The sequence below is a fragment of the Dryobates pubescens genome, chromosome 6 (assembly GCF_014839835.1).
Source record: "Dryobates pubescens isolate bDryPub1 chromosome 6, bDryPub1.pri, whole genome shotgun sequence".
Taxonomy (NCBI): domain Eukaryota; kingdom Metazoa; phylum Chordata; class Aves; order Piciformes; family Picidae; genus Dryobates; species Dryobates pubescens.
The window spans coordinates 8909682-8929825 of record NC_071617.1 but is presented as its reverse complement, the minus strand read 5'-3'; the positions used below and the strand labels follow the sequence as shown (position 1 = coordinate 8929825).

The 20144-nt window shown below is 40.4% G+C and overlaps 1 protein-coding gene across 1 annotated transcript in view; it reads left to right on the top strand.

Moving 5' to 3' along the window:
- Positions 1–20144, top strand: part of MDN1 (midasin AAA ATPase 1) — a 116805-nt gene that overhangs the window by 28427 nt on the left and 68234 nt on the right. The window contains exons 19-37 of the mRNA XM_054162495.1: positions 573–717; positions 1890–1986; positions 4416–4529; positions 5447–5594; positions 5765–5875; positions 6658–6809; positions 7232–7410; positions 7797–8005; positions 10244–10390; positions 11201–11342; positions 11470–11604; positions 11681–11819; positions 12772–12910; positions 13006–13136; positions 14305–14449; positions 16216–16345; positions 17234–17476; positions 18203–18400; positions 19750–19958. Coding sequence (XP_054018470.1) covers positions 573–717; positions 1890–1986; positions 4416–4529; positions 5447–5594; positions 5765–5875; positions 6658–6809; positions 7232–7410; positions 7797–8005; positions 10244–10390; positions 11201–11342; positions 11470–11604; positions 11681–11819; positions 12772–12910; positions 13006–13136; positions 14305–14449; positions 16216–16345; positions 17234–17476; positions 18203–18400; positions 19750–19958 — 2913 coding nt within the window. The remainder of the gene's footprint in view (positions 1–572; positions 718–1889; positions 1987–4415; positions 4530–5446; positions 5595–5764; positions 5876–6657; positions 6810–7231; positions 7411–7796; positions 8006–10243; positions 10391–11200; positions 11343–11469; positions 11605–11680; positions 11820–12771; positions 12911–13005; positions 13137–14304; positions 14450–16215; positions 16346–17233; positions 17477–18202; positions 18401–19749; positions 19959–20144) is intronic.

Here is a 20144-nt window from a genome sequence, read left to right as displayed (position 1 = left end):
GACATTACATGGGATTAGGGGGAACTGTGATGATTTTTGTATGCTTGTTCCTTGTCACCCTCTTAGTCTGAATATATGCTTTCAATTTTCATGTGCAGTGTGTTAAATGTCAGCCAGCCCACTTTCTGAAAAGTGACTGTATGAGTAGCTGGAGAACTTTTGACTCAAGCATGGTGTTAATTAATAAGATGTGATTCCTTGAGAATCACATTACAGCTTGTGTCTTTGCATTTCTTTGTATTAACTGTATTTAGTTTCATATTGGTGTCAGTGAAGCTTATGCAGCACAGCAGTGGGTATCACTGACAGGCAGTATTGCACAAGTAAAAGAGCTTAATTCGGTTTTATGTCAGCCAATCTAAGTGCTAACTGATAATGATGACAACTGACTTCTGTGACTTGCAAAATATTTGTTGTAATAGTAACAAAATTGCTATTGCTGTGAAAGATCTGGAATTGCCATTTGTCTCATCACCCCATAAAAACTGCAAATCAATTATTTCCAGGATGCAGATGCTTCAGTTAATGTGTCATTGCTGGTGAGATAATTAACATATTGATCTTCTTTTTAGGGTACTCTGGCACAAGCAGTGAAAAAAGGAGAGTGGATTTTATTGGATGAGATTAATTTAGCAGCAGCAGAGACTTTAGAGTGCCTGAGTGGTTTATTGGAGGGATCATCTGGATCGCTGGTGTTGCTAGACAGAGGAGACACGGGTAATATTTCTGTGCTTGCTTATTCCATGTGTTTCTGTCTAGTTAGTTAAATTCCCTATCCTATTTGGCTCAAAATAAGTTGGGAACATTTACCATTAAAAAGTGTGCAGAAAGGAGTTGTGGTCTTTTAGACTTCACACTTTCATGCAAGAAATGGGAGTTATATTTTACTGTGTCTCAGGAGATTACAGCGTTCAGAAATTATTGTAGCTTTTGCCTCTTTCAACCTTTCAAGGAGCAGATCTGTAGTGTCCTCAGTAAATATTCCTGTCTCTAAAGACTATTCAAACAGTGCAACTTTTTTTTTTTTTCAAATAAAATTGAGATAGCTTGACAAATAAGGGCATAGGACATGAGATTTAGTTGCTGCTGTAATAATTAACATCCACTGATTCTGCAAATGTATTCTCCAGCTAGAAATACGTGTACAAAGCCATTGCTTTTTCTAAGTTGTTGTGGGTTGACCCCAGCCAGCAGCTGAGCACCCATAAAGCTGCTGACTCACTCTTCCACCCCTCAGCAGGGTGAGGTGAGAAACTAGAAAGAGCAAAAGCGAGAAAACTCATGTGAAACAAGTGATGCAAAGGCAGTCACTGACCAGCTCCCACAAGCAGACAAAAGTCCAGCCAGTCTCTTAAGTGACACCACCTTGGAAGACAAAAATCACCACCCTCTTATTCCTCCACCCCAGTTCTTATTGCTGAGCATGATGTTACATGGTAGGGAATATTGCTTTGGTCAGTTTATGTCAGCTGTACCAACAGTGTTCCCTTCTTACTTTTTTGTTATCTTAGAGAAGTAAAGGTGAAAAAAAACAGTTGCTGTATATTGTGTATCAAGCTACAGGTAGAGACAACTCTTGTATGAGCTTCCTAGGTGGGATTTTCTTCCTGGCCAAGGGAAGCACTGCCATTGCTCTGAAAGAGATAAAGCAGTTCCAGGCTTAGGACTTTTGTAATTTTGAGAGTGGTTTGTGTTGTTAAAACATCCTGCTATACATAAATAAAAGTCAGAAGATTTAGAGATACTTCTGATAAAATTGCATCACTGACATTTTAAGAAAATGTAATAATGCAGTAATAGAAAACTGGCCTAGATGAAATTAATTTCATTTAACATAATAAATATCCTGACTTCAGTATTAACCTTCTGCCTCTTCTATTTTCCTTTAGAGCCTCTTGTCCGTCACCCTGATTTTCGCTTGTTTGCATGCATGAATCCAGCTACAGATGTTGGAAAGAGAAATCTTCCTCCAGGAATAAGAAATAGGTAGGAAATAATGATTCTGTGACAAAATAATTAGCCACTGTCTCTTTGAGAATTTACTGACTTTGTGGGTTGAAGTGAAATGTGCCTTATTTGAAGCCTGAGGATATAAGTCTGAACAAAATTAGCTTCTTATGAGAAGTGCTTTCCACATCATGGTAAAGGGGTTTCATGAAACAGCATCAGGAAAATACTTCTGTAAAGTTGCTGAGCATGAGAAAATGGTCTAGTAGTAGTGTGGTGTCACTGGGGACAGGGGAGTCATCATTCTTTACAGTTAAGCTGTCAGTGCCTGGGAATGCTGCTGCAGCAGTTTCTGGGGATAATAAAGACAAGTGCTTTGTGTCTGTTTAGCAGCCTCCCTCTTGCTAACTCAGAGGAGTTGATGATCTTTGCAAAGAGCTGTATATCCAGCCTCATTGACTCAGTAAGAACTTGTTTTGCATGGTGAACCAGATGTGTGATAGTCAAAATACTTGATGTGTGATTTTTCAAACATTGAAGCTGTGGCCAGGAAATTGAAGTTGAGATAAATCCATTCTTTAGCGCTAAAAATGCTTTTCTGCAGTTTCCCTAGTGAGTGCCACAAGTTGCACATATAGGCCCTTACCAGATTCATAAATGCTGTGCAAGTCTGTGCAGATGCACTAACTGTATGTAACTAGCCATTTGTAGTCACTAGTGGCAAAGTAAGGTTTTATTGCTATTAGCTCTCCTGGATCAGTAGTGAAATGAAAGAGATTGAGTATGATGCAGAAGAAAGGAGACTTTGGCTTCAATATGGCTTGTTAATTTTAAATTAATTTATGCTTGCATTTGTCAAAAAAACCCCTCCTCTCTGAAGTTAATGGTATTGCTCAGTTTTGGGTTTGCTGTAGTGTGTCCTGAGCAATTGTTTGCAGTTGTAATGCATAGTCTGGAAGGGCGTCAGACTCATATTTAACACTTACTGCCAATATGCTGGACTAACTCATGGAAAATATAGTCATTAACTAGAGCTACCAGTGTAGTGTACTCAATGAAGCACCCTGACATGTTTAAAAATACTCAAAACTTCCCTGAGTATATGTTTTGCTACTAATTTAGCTTTCCTCACTGTAAAGTTTTCTCATTTTCTCATGGCTGAGCGGGATAATTGTAAAAGTAGAACACAAGCCACATGTGCTAGTCCTGGATATGATAGGAAGAACAAAATTTAGAATGGGTGATGTCATGTAAGTATCCACTTTGCAAAGTAAAGATTATTAGAGAGTCTATCTTGAAAAGTACTCCTGCTTTGTCAGTGCTCCGGGGTTCAGGCTGTAACATTTGGATATCTATTGCAAATTGTGTTAATTGAAATAAATAGAGTCCCAGAGTTCATTTGCAGTCTACTAAGTTAAAATAATTCAGATGAGTTACTTGAAAGCATTAGTAGTACCTTATTTTGTGTATTCATCTGCATTTTGAGCCTAGAGGTAGTTTGACAGGTCAGTATTCTTCTGCTTACAAAATTTTAAGTGCTGGGTTCTGCACATTGGCCACAGCAACCCCATGCACTGCTACAGGCTGGGGTCAGAGTGGCTGGAGAGCGGCCAGGTAGAGAGGGACCTGGGGGTACTGGTCGATGGTAGGCTGAACATGAGCCTGCAGTGTGCCCAGGCAGCCAAGAGGGCCAATGGCATCCTGGCCTGTATCAGGAGCACTGTGGCCAGCAGGAGCAGGGAGGTCATTCTGCCCAGGTACACTGCACTGGTTAGGCCACACCTCGAGTACTGTGTCCAGTTCTGGGCCCCTCAGTTTAGGAAGGAGGTTGACTTGCTGGAGCGTGTCCAGAGAGGGGCAACAAAGCTGGGGAATGGTTTGGAACACAAGCCCTGTGAGGAGAGGCTGAGGGAGCTGGGGTTGCTTAGCCTGGAGAAGACGAGACTCAGGGGTGACCTTATTGCTCTCTACAACTACTTGAAGGGAGGTTGTAGACAGGCAGAGGTTGGTCTCTTCTCCCAGGCAGCCAGTACCAGAACAAGAGGACACAGTGTCAGGCTGTGCCAGGGGAGGTTTAGGCTGGATGTTAGGAAGAAGTTCTTCATAGAAAGCGTGATTGCCCATTGGAATGGGCTGCCCGGGGAGGTGGTGGAGTCACCATCATTAGAGGTGTTCAGGAGGAGACTTGATGGGGTGCTTGGTGCCATGGTTTAGTTGTTTAGGTGGGTTGGATTGGATGATGGGTTGGACACAATGATCTTGAAGGTCTCTTCCAACCTGGATTATTCTATTCTATTCTATTCTATTCTATTCTATTCTATTCTATTCTATTCTATTCTATTCTATTCTATTCTATTCTATTCTATTCTATTCTATTCTATAAGAATAGTATATAATATGAGTATGAATTTCTGGGTTTTTTATATGGCCAGATGTCCAAGTGTTATGGATTGATTTGCTTCTTTTAGGTTTACTGAACTTTATGTAGAAGAACTGAGAAATGAAGGAGACTTGCAGATCCTTATCATGGATTATCTGAGAGGCTTGAATCTGAACAAAAATACAGTACAAGGAATTGTGAAGTAAGTTGGTTGTAAGCAATTTAAACCCTCGATAGAGTAATTCAAAAGAGGTATGCAACTAGTCTTTGGTTATTGGACTGTTTTGAGAAACAATCTAATGAACAAGCAGTTTAGGAAAGGAAAGAGAGTGGACATTCATTCTATTCACGCTGAAGGGGAGAAGATTTTCTTGTTCAGAATTGCTTTCTTGGTGGCATTAATTAATTAAAAGCATTGTTCTTGCAGTGCTTCTTCCCATCCTAGAAGCTAAACCGGTTTGCTTCTCTGCATTAAGCCAATGAAAGTCTTACGAGGTTATCAAGTTGCCTTTTTTCCCCCCTTGCTTAAGTTGGGGGTTGGTCTCTTCTCCCAGGCAACCAGCACTAGAACAAGAGGACACAGTGTCAAGCTGTGCCAGGGGAGGTTTAGGCTGGATGTTAGGAAGAAGTTCTTCACAGAAAGAGTGATTGCCCATTGGAATGCGCTGCCCAGGGAGGTGGTGGAGTCGCTGTCACTGGAGGTTTTAAGAAGAGACTGGATGGGGTGCTTGGTGCCATGGTGGATTAGTTGATTAGATAGTGTTGGGTGATAGGTTGGACTTGAGGATCTCGAAGGTCTTTTCCAACCTGGTCTGGTCTGGTCTGGTCTATGCTATGCTATGCTATGCTATGCTATTCTACTATCTCACTGCATCAACGTGAAGAACTGTTGCTTGTTTAGAGTACTTTGAGTTTCTAGTCATTCTCCCTATCAAGCTCTCAAAAATAGGATTCTAAACTACTCTTTTGCTTTGCCTCACTGTCTGTACAGATGGCAGGGTTTGGCATGGCTTTCCTGACCTGGAGCTTTTAGAAGAAGTGACAGTTGGAGTTAAGCTTTCTTCATTGAGTTTAATGGTCTGATCACTAACAGTACTATGTAACTCTTTTTTTTTGCAGCTTTTATTTATCTGTGAGAAAGGAAGCAGAAACCAAGCTGGTGGATGGAACTGGCCACAGACCTCACTATAGCCTCCGTACTCTTTGCAGGGCATTAAGATTTGCAGCATCTAATCCATGCAGCAGTATACAGCGCTCACTGTATGAGGTGATTACCTGTACTGGGGTTTGTTTTGGTGTGTGTTCTCTACACAGTTCATTTGGATTAAGGATAGTGCTCTTTTCTAAGTAGAGTGCTGAACAGAAATTATTCTTTGATTTATTTTTCCCCCCCTAATGATTTTTTGTTTTATCACTAAAAATCTTTTTTCTTCTCAGGGCTTCTGTTTGAGTTTCCTGACACAACTTGACAGAGATTCTCACCCAGTGGTTCAAAAACTTATTTGCCAACATATAGTCTCTGGCAACATCAAAAGCCTTCTCAAGCAGGTAACTAAGCTTATACAGAATTATATATTATCCAGAGTAGAATTTATTTTCAACCGTCTTCTCTTTTTCTTCCCCTCTACATTGCCTTTTTGCAGTCCTGTTTAAAACAACTAGAAAAGAAATACTGTTCCTTCATAATTATTTTTTTTTACTTTTGCTTGAAATGCCCTTATGTTAGCTAGTTAAGTGTTAATTTGTAAAAGTATGGAAGTCTGAAAAACTGCAGCACTGTGGAGCGTAGGCAGCTTAATACAGTGGCTCCAACTGTAAAGCTTTCACAGACTTCTGAGGAGCTTTCACAGGGTTTTTATTTTTAGGCTCCAAATGCAGAGCATACAGATATGAAGCAAACATCTGTGCTTTGTCTCTAATGGGAAAGGAAGAATCTTGATAGTGCTGGGAGCCCAGCATGAATTTGTATGGGGAGCTGGGCAGATGCAAGGGGGAAGCCACTCCTAAGAGATAAGTGCTTGTTTGAGAACAACTCCCTTTGTATCAGAAAATATGTATGAATATAAACATGTAAAAGCCAGTTTCCTGCTTGGAAGTATACTTCAAAATTCAGTGCTAGGACTACTTAGACATTGGGAGAGATTCTTGCTTCATGACCCTGAAACAATCTGGTCAGAATTTTCCTGTAATTTATGTGCTTACTGCTTTCTATGCTCACTGCAGAAGTGCTCAGGTATTAGAGAGTGTGTTCCAGTGGTGTAACAGTAGCTATCTTCATTAGAAAATTGAAGCTCATTTGTATAATTACTATTTCTGTCATGTCTCCTTAGCAAATACCAAAACCCCAAGGAGGCAGATTTATCCTTATAGAAGGATACTGGATTTCAGCTGGGGATAAGGAACCTACTGTAGACGAGACTTACGTGTTAACCCCTTCAGTTAAGCTTAATCTGAAAGACATTGCCAGAGTTGTATCTGCAGGGTAAGTCTGTCTCAACTTTTCCATTAAAAAAAATAAGTTAAAAATTTTATTTGGGTCTTGAGTATAGGTGCCTGTCTAGTCTTTATTGTTTGGTTTGTATAATGTTAATTTTTCTTCTACTTTACAATTAATTTTTCATTAGTGTCTTCAATATGTCTATTTCTTGTCTCTTTAAACCATCTTGCTGCCATAAGTAATTCTATTTATGTAATAATCTAGAAATTTGCAGTTAGAATAACCTGCTTATTCCATATAAAGCTTCCTGGCTAGCACTTGGCCCTTGAGAGTAAAGTTACCTATGTTACATTGTTAGTGTATAATCTTGGATTCTCTGAGTGAGTTAAGTGGTGATATTCTGGTAATGCACTTTGGTGATGCAGGTCTTCAAAAGTTTATAGTAATGTTGACATCCCCTTTTTTAGGACTCATCCAGTACTGATTCAAGGCGAGACCTCTGTTGGTAAAACCAGTTTAATTCGCTGGTTGGCTGCTGCTACTGGGAATCACTGCGTAAGGATTAACAACCATGAGCACACTGACATCCAGGAATATATTGGCTGTTATACATCAGATGCCTCTGGGAAGTTAGTATTTAAGGAAGGTGGGTTGGCATAATGTATGTACTGACAGTACATACATTCAGATTGCTCTCTCACTTCACTGCTTTTTTCAGCTTAGTTTTTCTGGCTTATCACAGTGGAGAGATGACCTGTCATAAAGTTAGTAGTTGCAAGTTAAAATGATTACTTACATGAATTTCAGTTCATTTTTAAGAGTTCTTAAGGCATCATCCTTGCCTTATTGAACATAAAGAAGATAATTCAACAATTTAGAGAAGTATTGTTGGTTCCATCTCTGGATTAGTGTTTCTCTTAGTATTTTGTACTACTTTGGATATTTCTTGTTTGCTGTAAGCACCTGAATGCATACTTCTGTTAAATGTAGTTTGTTGGGTTTTTAAGTACGGCTTTTTCTTTTCTTTCCAAGGCATTCTCATAGATGCAATGAGAAAGGGTTACTGGATTGTCCTAGATGAATTGAATTTGGCTCCCACTGATGTTTTGGAGGCTCTCAACCGTTTGTTGGATGATAACAGGGAGCTGTTCATTACTGAAACCCAGGAAGTTGTCAAAGCTCACCCTCGCTTCATGCTGTTTGCTACGCAGAATCCTCCAGGACTCTATGGTGGCAGAAAGGTTTGTATAATCTCTTCCTTTGAGTTGCTACAACTCTAGGGAATGAATCACTCTTGTGTGTAGCAGTGTGATGTGGAAACGTGATGTCTAGCACAGAATTAACATGAAACTCCAAGGAGGTAGAGAGTTGAGATGGCTGTGGACTACTAGCTTTCAGTGCAGCTGGGTTCTGTTTTGCAGGTACCAAATCTCTAATTTATTTTTAGTTGAGATTTAAGTGCATTACTGAGCTGGAGTTCATGTATATTACATCTGACTCAGCATTTCTTGCTCAAACAACATTAGAGATTTCACTTAGGCTATTGATGCCCAGTTTGTACTGGGTACGGCTGGAAGAGTTAATTTTCTTGTGACTAGTATGATACAGTGTTTTGGCTTTGTGACCACAGGAATGTTTTTGTGTAAGCACTCCTCACTGATAACTCTATCTAGGCCTGTGGTGGTGAGAGAAAGGTCAGTGCTCCCCCCCGCACAAAGAAACCATGGCTAACTCAGTCAGAGAAGCAGAAATGGATGAGAGCTATATTTACAAGCAGGATGAAATGCAGATGAATAGAATAGAATAGAATAGAATAGAGTAGAATAGAGTAGAGTAGAGTAGACCAGGTTGGAAGAGACCTTCAAGATCATCAACCTATCAACCAATCCAACCCACCTAAACAACTAACCCATGGCACCAAGCACCCCATCAAGTCTCCTCCTGAACACCTCCAATGATGGTGACTCCACCACCTCGCCAGGCAGCCCATCCCAATGGGCAACCACTCTCTCTATGAAGAATTTCTTCCTAATATCCAGTTTAAACCTCCCCTGGCACAGCCTGACACTGTGTCCTCTTGTTCTGGTACTGGCTGCCTGGGAGAAGAGACCACCATCCGTCTGTCTACACCCTCCCTTCAGGTAGTTGTAGAGAGCAATAAGGTCACCCCTGAGTCTCCACTTCTCCGGGCTAAGCAGCCCAGCTCCCTCAGCCTCTCCTCACAGGGCTTGTGTTCCAAACCCCTCACCAAGTTTGTTGCCCTTCTCTGGACACGCTCCAGCAAGTCAACATCCCTCCTAAACTGAGGGGCCCAGAACTGGATGCAGTACTCAAGGTGTGGCCTAACCAGTGCAGTGTACCCGGGGAGAATGACAATATATACACAATATACAGTATTTACAATATGTACAGAAATATACAGCAAAGAACGTAATACAGAAAAAAACCTTTCCCTCTTCCAGCCAGGAGGGTCTCCCCAACCGTACCCCCCCCTTCTTCCCCTACCTCCCTTTGTTCCCAAAAAAGGGTTAGAGAGAGAAAAGGTCATTATTAAGGAGGAAATTCTGTTAGCTCAAAACATATGCAAGAATCAGTTTCTTATCTGGTTAGCTCAGTTAATTCAAGGTCAACTCCGTCCAGCACAGCTGTTGCTCAGAGATACTGAAACACAGACTGAAAAAGACAGACTGAACTGACTGAGATTCAAACTGAACTAAAGCTAAAAATTTAAAGTTGCATTCTACCAATCTACCAATGGAATTCGTTTAGAATGGCTTGTGTTCATTTTAATGCCAAAACTTCAGCCAGAGTGTTCCGGTAACTGTCCCTTTCTTAAAGGCACAGCCTAAAACTCTCACAAGGCCATTTTTGCTTCTCTTACCACCCCATCAGCAAGTAGGCTGGAGTGCACAAGAAGCTGGGAGGGGGTACAATTGGGACAGTTGTCCCCAGCTGACCAAAGGAGTGTCCCATACCATATCACGTTGTGGTCAGCAATAAAAACTGGAAGGAGAAGAAGGAAGAGGGGGATGTTCATTTTTGTTTTCCCCAAATAACCATTGTGTATGTTGAAGCCCTGATTTCCTGGAAATGGCTAAACACCCACCTCCTGGTGGGAAGGGATGAATTAATTCCTTATTTTGCACTGCTTGTGCACACTCACTTTGCTTATGTAACTGTCTTTATCTCAACCCACAAGTTTTCTCACTTTCACCCTTCTGATTCTCTCCCTTATGCTATTGTAGAGGGAGTGAATGAGTGGCTGTGTGGGGCTTAGCTGCCTATCTGAGTTAAAACACATTGAAAGCTTGTGTCCTCACCCAGACCGTCGCTGGACTGTCGCTAGACTCTCTTTCTTTCAAAGAGTATGTGTATGCTGTGTTATTTTCCATATTTCATTTGGATGTGTAGGGGAAGATACATAACTTGAGGAATACCAAAGGAAAAAGTTGACACAATTCTATATTCTCATATTGTAGGTTTTGTCCAGAGCCTTCAGGAATCGTTTTGTGGAGCTGCATTTTGATGAACTGCCAAGTGCTGAACTGGAAACCATCCTGCACAAGCGGTGCAGTTTGCCACCTTCTTATTGCAGCAAGCTTGTCAAAGTCATGTTAGACCTGCAAGTATGGGAACCTTTCTTCTTGTAGAAGACATGCAAACATATTGCAGCACAGTAACAGAAATTCCTTTGTGGGGGAAGGTGCTTCTGACTGGCAGATATTAAAACTTTAAACCATGATTGATGGAAGAGAACTCACCAAAGTACTTGTTCAGTGATTAAGATAGAGAGTAAGGAAGGTGACATCAGATTTGAGAGAAAGCCAGCAAGGGGGAAAAAAAAAAAAGGCAAAAAAAAAGACCTTGGGATTTGATGTGTGGAGTAATCTCTTGTTCTGGATCTGTACTGGGATTATATTGTTCTTTGATTGCTGCTAAATTCAGTAGTATTTTTAAGCAGTAGTTTTGGATATGTTCTGACACCTTCTGGTTTTTAACAGGCATTTTACATTGAGTGTATATCTAAGAGCTATCTTTAAAAAGGTTGAACCAGCTGAGCCTTGAGGTCCCTTCCAGCCCTTTGAGTCTATGATGATTCTATCTTGTGTTGAAAAGCAATTGCAGTAGCACAAAGCAGAGCACCATTCAAAGTATTAAACAATGTTTTGTTGTAGAACCTCAGCTTTTGCTTGTATTTTATTTTATTCCAGGTGCCTATTGTTAGCATTTTTATTGTTGATCTGTATTACTTTATTCCTGGTACATATCACATAACCTGCTCAAAGATCATTCAAGTGACTGTACTAGACTCTTTTTTCTTTCACCTCCATATAGTTTGTTTGAACAAGTGTCACATCAGAGAGCTCTGATTAGCTTTATTTAAGTAATCAGAGAGGTTCATGAGGTAAATGTCTCATATTTTGTTCTTCTGGCAGTCTTACCGCAGAGGTTCAACAGTGTTTGCTGGGAAGCATGGCTTCATTACCCTGCGGGATCTGTTTCGCTGGGCTGAAAGGTACAGATTGGCAGAACAGCTGGAGAAGGACTATGACTGGCTTCAACACTTAGCAAATGATGGTGAGCTCTGCTACTTTATGTTTTTAAAGTGTCTGTAGAATTGATTTCTAACCCTGTTTCTTAAGTGTAAAATTTTTACGGTGAATAACCAGGTACTAATTGCTTTCTCTCTTCCTCTGTTTTATAGGTTTTATGCTTCTGGCAGGCAGAGTCAGGAAACAGGAGGAAGTGGATGTTATTCAGAGTGTCCTTGAAAAGCATTTCAAGAAAAATATATATCCTGAGTCTCTCTTCTCAGGGGAAAGTGTCAAAAAGCTTCTGGGTGAGTTTCCTAGAAAGACCACACTGGCAATTCTCTAGGCATGTCTGAAACTGACGGACTGCTTTGTGTATTGCAGCTAAATCCTCCACACGGATGTCAGTGATGGACAAAGATTTTAATCACATTGTTTGGACTCAAGGGATGAGGAGGCTTGCCATTTTGGTGGGACGGGCCTTGGAGTTTGGTGAACCAGTACTGCTGGTGGGAGATACTGGGTAACCTTGCCTTTTATGATGCAATTCTTTGTAGTGCTATACTAGCCACTGAGTTGAACATAAAATGATTGTGTGGGCTTCAGTGCTTCACTGGTTGGACAGGTTGGACTTGATGATCCTTGGGGTCTCTTTCAACCTTAGTTATACTGTGCTACTGTGATTGATCTGGGACATTTAAGCATCTGTCATGGCAGACTTAAAACTGCTGTTTTTCACAGTTCCCTTTTGAGGGCAAGCAGTTGCATCTCTTTCAGCACAGGTTTCTAATGGGATTATCTACATTATGTTTCACTACATACTTCTGTCCCCACCATTCACAAGGTGCCCTGTAGAATCTCACTGTTCCTCACTGGAGAATCTACTTCTAGGGAATTGTGACATTTTTCTGTTTGAAAGCACATTTGCTTTACATGTTTTAAGAGCTTGAATATGGCTTTGCTACTACTCTTCCCCCACCCGCTGCCGCTGCCTCATATGCTGTAAAAGAGGTTGTGGAAGTAGATACTGTCTGCTTCTGTGCTGGTAATAAATTTGGAGAGAATTTTTGGCAGCAGGAGAGAAGGGAAGTAAAATGTAAGAAAAGGGAGATGGAAAATTATTTTGGTAATAAGTGAGAACTCTACGTAATCAGTTTATTCCCTCAGACTTAGACTTGGCCTAGACATGTAGCATATCCAGTTTAGTGTAACATTAGGCTAGTTGAGTACCTGTAGGGGCAGGCTGAAATAAATTTTGCAAGTACTGATTTGAATTTAAAGGCATCTTGTGCAAGGCAGCAGCAGTTGTGCCAAAAATGGCATATGTTTGTTTCAAGAAAAGGAGCAGAAGGAAACTTACATACTGGGCCTGCACCTCAGCTCTTCAATGAGCGTGTGAATCCTGGCCAAAGCAAACTGATTGTTGGTTTGGAGTTGTTGTATTCTTCCCTTTCAATTAAATTACTTTGTTTCAGGTGTGGTAAAACTACAGTTTGTCAGATCTTCGCAGCATTAACTAATCAGAAGCTATACTCAGTGAATTGCCACTTGCATATGGAGACCTCAGACTTCCTGGGCGGACTGCGACCAGTCAGACAGAGGTCGAAAGACCAGGTTGGTCTTGCATCAATAGTAGTTTAGGTAGTGTGACTATGGAAGCAAAAAGAAGCAATTATTAATGACTTATCACTTCCTTTTCCTTTTCTTAGGAGGAATCTGATGCCTCTAGACTCTTTGAATGGTGTGATGGACCTCTTGTTTTAGCAATGAAAGAAGAGGGGTTTTTCCTCCTTGATGAGATTTCTTTAGCTGATGATTCTGTACTAGAGCGACTTAACAGGTATGGCTTAGATGTGTTGGTACTAAGTATCTTCAGTGTGTCTGTTCATTGTGCAAACATGAGCAAGGTAAATCTCATTTTTTTTAGGCCTGTTTCCTGTCCCTGGGTTATCTGCTTTCTGAATGGTACAGTTCTTGCTGAAAGAGACAATGACCCAAATAAATCTGGACTCTTTCATATTTCAGCTTCTGTGCCAGTTTGTTTTTCTGTCCATATGACAGAGGTTGTAGTTTTAATCACAGTAATATTTAGACATTTTTTTTTTTCCTATGAAGTTTTATTTACAGCTTAGGGGAGAGATAGTAAAGTAAAACAAGATGGAACTTCTTTTGCTTAAGTCTCGGTGTCTTAGCTTAACCAGAAAAACAAAAAGTTCTTTGAAAAGCAGATGTGGATATTTACCAAATAGCAATTATTTCATCTTGTCAGTGAGCTCTTGAAAATTATGTATCTTGTCATGTCTCAGAAACAAAATCCAGTGATTTTACTCTTTTTTTGTGCACAAAAAAGTAGTACAATATGAATTAAATTTCATTATCTGCTTACAGCAGTGTCCCTCATTTGAGTCTTTCCCATTATTACATTGAGATGTTTTTTCTACCATATCCAAACACTGTATGCTACCAGCCTTTTTTCTTTTTCATTGTAGCACTGAAGCTATCATTTTGTCATAAAGTTCTGTTAACCTCTTTGCTTAGTACCTCACCCAAAACAATCTCTGTCTAAACAGCTCAAGCTTGTGCCGCTTTTAGTGTACAGTTAACTACAGCTATTAAAAGAAGCATTATCTCCCAAACCCACAAAACCCTAGCAGAATGCTTCGTGGATATTGAGTCTGTCAGCTTGAGTAGTGGTTCATTGTGCATATTTCTTTATCTAGCTCCTATGAATAAATTTTGCCTTTGCTTTTGTAGAGAGCTGTGAGATGCATACTTTATTAGGAAAGTTTTGTGACAGATCATTTGAACTGAACCTTTACCAGCAAGGCTGGATAAAGTTTCCTTCTGAACAAAATCAGAAATTGGGGAGGATGAACAAATTTCAAGTTTTTAACAGGAATTCTAGGGCAATAAAAGTTTGATCAGGCTGATTCATGAGATTTTTCTTGTGACCTTTGGAAGTATGAAGTGGAATTTGAAATAAACAATATTTTTAACTTTCTCTGTAGTGTTCTTGAAGCTGAAAAGATGTTGGTGCTTGCTGAAAAAGGTGGTCAAGATGATGAGGAGAATGAGGTAGAACTGTTAGTTGCAGGAAAGAAATTTCGTATCCTTGCGACCATGAACCCAGGAGGTGACTTTGGGAAGAAAGAGGTAAATGTTAAAGGAACTGGAAGTACAGCACACTACTTTTGGTCATATTGACTCTTCATTGATGGAAGCTGCAATGCAGAAGTGCATCATGCCAATTCTGGCATCCAGTGCTTCCTAGTAGGCATCTACTTCATCACTCTCAAGGTGGCTTAGAATGTATGCATTTTCCATAAATCTCTGTGCTGTCATATTGTCAGTGTAAGCAGAATGTCAAAGAAAACTCAGGCCTGTAAATACTCAAGATAGGCTCAATATGTAGAAGACTTCAAGTTCAGGAGTGTGGCTCCTGAAGCAAGTCATTCCAGCTCTAACATTGACATGTATTAAGTTGTACAATAGGTTATTCTACTTAATACTGATCAGAAAGTGACAAAGTGACAGTTAGAAGTCATCTTGTCATTCTCTCCAAATATGAACATCGCATCCCAAAAGACCTTTCTCATTAAATGTAACAAAAAAAAGGTTTCTGAAGCTTAGGTTATACTTAAGACAAAAAAAACCTGAGAGCTTTCAGACCATGTTGGTAGCTAAGAGTGAAAAGAAGAGCTGTGAAAAGAATTAGAGTTATAATTGTGTTATGTGGCAGTGGTATGTGGACACAGCTGTAGACATGACCTCCTATAATAAAATGGAGCTTTGGTGCTTGCAAACTGTCGCAAGAAGGGGTTGCAAACGATCAATATGATCCACGAAAATCCAACTTTATTGAGCATCAGACAGTCCTTATATGCAGTAGCCTAGCTGACAACCCCACCTTCTGTGGTTAAACATCCTGCTTTCCCATCCTGATGAGATAATCACAAGAATTCTGTTTTACATTCTTCTTTACTTGTTATCGCCTGTAAGGGCGTAGTGACCTTGCTTTGGTATCCTGTTATCCTTTGCAGGCAGCTGCAAGCACAGCTACAAGGCCACGGTGGCCTGGCTGCATCAACACACTAGCTTACTGTGAGCAGTAAATAACAAGATGGAGTCCGGCCTACATGCTCTTGTTCAAACCATAATTCCATAGAACCATGTCTTTACAAGCCATTCCTCAACAGCAAACCAGCTCAATTTCTTCCTATAGTCTTTCAAACTATCTTTATCAGCAATATCCTGAATTGATGCTACTACTAGAAATCTTAAAATCCAAGTTGTTCTGAAGATTTTATTCCAAAGTGACTGTCAAATTTAGAGAATAGAATGGAATTAACCAGGTTGGAAAAGACCTCAGAGATCACTGAGTCCAACCTATCACCCAGCGCTATCTAATCAACTAAACCATGGCACCAAGCACCCCATCCAGTCTCTTCCTAAACACCTCCAGTGATGGTGACTCCACCACCTCCCCAGGCAGCACATTCCAATGGCCAGTCACTCTTTCTAGGAAGAACTTCTTCCTGACATCCAACCTAAACCTCCCCTGGTGCAGCTTGAGACTGTGGCCTCTTGTTCTGATGCTGATTGCCTGGGAGAAGAGACCAATCCCCACCTGGCTACAACCTCCCTTCAGATAGTTGTAGACAGCAATAAGGTCTCCCCCGAACTTCCTCTTTGCCAGGCTAAGCAAGCCCAGCTCCCTCAGCCTCTCCTCACAGGGCTTGTGCTCCAAACCCCTCCCCAGCTTTGTTGCCCTTCAGTGGACACTTCCAGCAACTCGGAAGAGTCTAGTTTGATTTCTTTATTGTTTGCAAGTATTGTGGTTACAAGGTTTCCAGTGAACTGCAGCCTTAAGTAATATGATGTGAGGTTGACTTCACTGCTGTCATTCTGCTTGTTTGCAGCTTTCTCCTGCATTACGCAACAGATTTACAGAAATCTGGTGTCCACAGAGCAACGGCCGCGATGATTTGGTACAGATTGTGAAACACAATCTTCATCCTGGATTGACTGTGGGTGGAATAAACCATCCAGGTGGGTATTTGGGTATTTCTATACCTGTTGGTATCCAATATAGCTAAGAAACTTGCCAAAACTTGCTGCTAGGTTTGGAGCTTAATAATAAAATCAGTTCAAAATTCTGTAAGTTTTCTTACACAAGGGTTTCTAGCATGACAACTGAAAGCATTATTGCAAGCCCACATGTGCTTTAGTTCCAGTGTAAAAAGTCTTTGAAGGAGGAAAACTGTCCAACCAAAATACTTCTTACCATTTGTAATTTTATTTTCTGCTTGTCTTAATAACTTTTCTACATAATTAAGTTTAGGTTAGTCATGAGGTATTGGGTGACAGGTTGGACTTGGTGATCTCTGGGGTCTTCTCCAGCCTTATTGATGCTATGCTATGATCCTAAAAATTGAGTTTGGAGGCTGCTAAATTTTCCTCAGAATTTACACCACAGTATCTGTTTATCTTTTAGGAATATCTCTCTCTGAGGACAGTTATGAAATACTTTTAACTGTTCTTCCCTCATTGTTTGTGTTATATGACTAGCCAGAAGGCTGTGTTTACTTCACTATCTGGGTGAATTATCTCTAGCCCTTCAGTGCCCAATCTCAGTTTCAATGTAAGGTGGTGAAAGAGCTGACAATTTTCTTCCAGCAGCTTCACTGTTAGTACATATGACTTGATTCTCTCCTGTTACTTGAATTTAAGATAATCTCTACCAACAGTACAGGTATGGACTTACTTTTCAGTTATCCTGCCTGTCAGGAGGTAGAGTATGCATCCATGTTGCTCGTACATTACAGCCGTACCTTCTTTAGTGACGCCTCTTGTATGGTAACGTAATAGATATGACCAATAAAATTCTGTGATAACTCCATTTTTATTTTTGTATTTTTATATTTTTATTTTTAACAGCCTTTTCAGGGGCAGACATAGCAGAACTCATGATGGACTTTGTGGAGTGGCTGAAGAACCAAGAGTTTGGTCGCCAGTGTATTCTCAGTGCGCGAGATGTTTTGTCATGGGTTAATTTTATGAACGTCATGGTCAAGGATGAAGAGTCAACTTCTGCCAAGGAATATAACCTTCTTTACATTTCTCCAATGATGTCTTTTATCCATGCTGCATGTCTGGTATACATTGATGGAATAGGATCAGGCAAGTCCTCGGTGCTCATTTGGTAGCAGGAAATGCAATAATATTTTTGAGTAGAGTGCAAGCAGGATGCTTTCTTGCAGCACGGAGCTCTTGAGGGAGAAGTTTTCACTTCCATTTAACAATATCCTGTACATCCTTTGCCTTTTTTGTGTTTCAGTAGTAAGTTTTTTGACCCTCAACTGGGTTGAGGGTTGGACTGGATGATCTTTGAGATCTCTTTGAAAGAGATGTTTTCTGTGTTTCTATGAGTTTGAATAATACAGCAAGCTTAAGTGAATTAGGGATAGGAGTAATAATCTTACAAAGGCTACAAATTACAAATCAAGGAAGCATGTGGTTTTTATTACCTCTAAGTACTCAATTATATGACCATGTATCACAAATGCATGTTTGGCCCAGCTTAAAAATGGGAACTATAGGAGTGGAAAAAGAAAAAAAGAATGAAAAGCCGCAAGAAATGTAAGGAAAGGAGGCCTGGATCACAGTGATAGTAAGGATAGAAGAAAGGGGTTTGGAAATAAAGTGTCCTTAATTCTGTTGCTATCAGAACAGTTTGTCCATGGTATAAAGTACTGGAGGCACTGACAAGTAAGGCCACTAGCATGAAATATAAACCTCAAACAGAATGTGGCACAAAGTGCATCTGGGAAGTAACCGAGTTCCTTACTCATAAGCTGAACTTGCACAGTTGTGTTTGTGAAGCACACTCAACTTTTCTAATTACAGGTACAACATCCTGCTCAGCTGATACAGCTTTATTAGCTCGAGAAAAATGCCTGACATTCCTGTGTGAGAAAATGAGTCAGTTCCTTGAGCTGACTGATTATCAGAAGAATGAACTAAAGATTTATGACAGAAGAAAGGAGAAAGAGTTTGTATGGATGGACAACTTTATGGGAATCTACCCTTTCTTTATTCCAAGAGGCAAGAGTCTTTGTGGGAGTGGGTGGACATTTATTCTGTGGTTTTTATTCCCCATAGTTCTGTTACTCACTAAATCTAAGTAGGATACCTGAACCATTACAGAACACTGTATAGTTTGTTCTCTTTTAGAAAAATGCCTTTTCTGCTTCCAAGTGTGTTGATAGTAATTAGTAATGAGACACATCTCTTAATTGCTTTCCTCCTTTTAATTACTGGTTAATGACCTAATTTTAGTAGATTTCTTTTTTGTGTAACAAAGGTTCTCACAGAGTTGTAATTTCTGTCACTTTGCATGGACAGAATGTCTGCTAACTTGCAATAACTAAAGGTACAGCTCATCCTGGCCCTTCAGTAAAGGGAAGCAGGAGTCCTGAGTACAGTGCTGAACAGAATGGAGACTAATGTTTCCTTGTCTTCTTCTCTGCCTTGTCATAGCCACTCAAATTTTTTCACATACAAATTTCTACCCTTAAAACACAATGATGGGACTAAAAAGTGATGCCTGTGAGTTTTCTAGTGTAGCTGGTTGGATTTTAGTACCTGGAACTGTTCCTAATGCTGTATTAATCATTCCTGTTTGAATGATTTGATATTTGTGGATTGTGTCAGTCATGCATAAAGTTGCACAAGGTAGGGCTTTTTAGTTAACTGCTTAAGTTTCTCTCTGCTAATTAGGTCACAAAAGGACAGATCTCTTTTGTACTAAATAGACATCAAGATGTGTGAGAGAAACTAGTAATTCATATCTTGTATACTTGGGCAATGCTGTGTTACAGAATTTGGGGAGTGATGCCCCCACAACCCATACTGGCTAGAATTTGGCAGACAAGCTCTGTTTTCTCTCCTTGCTTTGTTACAGGAACAGTAAAGAAAGTATGTGCCTAGCAGGGCACTTCGGTTAAAGCACTCTTCCTTCACAGAGCTGGCAATGTATTGAACAGATCCATTTGGTGTTCTGTAATGTGACTGAATTGTATCAGGCAGTGTCAAATCCTCAAAAGCTGCTTTTGAGTTTTAGATCCAGATGTCTGAAGTCCACAGACTGATAGCTTGATTTTCCAGATCTCTAGTGTGAGTCCTGAACCAGGATGTGTCAAAAGTTTCATGGTGAACACATCATATATTCCTATGCTTTTTGCAAAATTCAACATAAATACGTGGAAGCAGGCTGAGGCACGACTGTGGGTCACAAGGAAAGGATGTGTGCCTGCTCTCTGAGAATGGGAGCTTGCTGCAATGAGATCAGCAATTAAAAGGCAGAATGACCTTGTACAGAAGCACACTGTCAGCAGCTCCAGCATGAACATTCTGGTTTAATTGTTTTCTGCTTTGCCTTTCCTTTGGTTTAGGCCCCATTCTCCAGAGGAGCAGCATTACTGATTATGCTTTAAATGCTGGCACTACAGCAGTGAATGCACAAAGACTGTTAAGAGCCCTACAGCTGAACAAACCTATTTTGTTGGAGGGGTCACCAGGAGTGGGCAAGACCAGTCTCGTTGCTGCCTTGGCAAAAGCCTCGGGAAACTATCTCGTTCGAATCAACCTGTCTGAGCAAACGGTAGAATAAAATGCTCTCTTTGTAACGTGGTGTTTATGGCAGGGGGGAGGCTTTGTTTAGCTTAAGAAGTGTAGTTCTTTTTAGTTTTGGCACTGAGTCTGAAATGTCAGTTTTTCCTTCTTGGGCTCAAGAGAAAACTAAATGGGGAGGGAGAACCAGAAGGAGCAGCGCGCTTCTGTGGGCGAA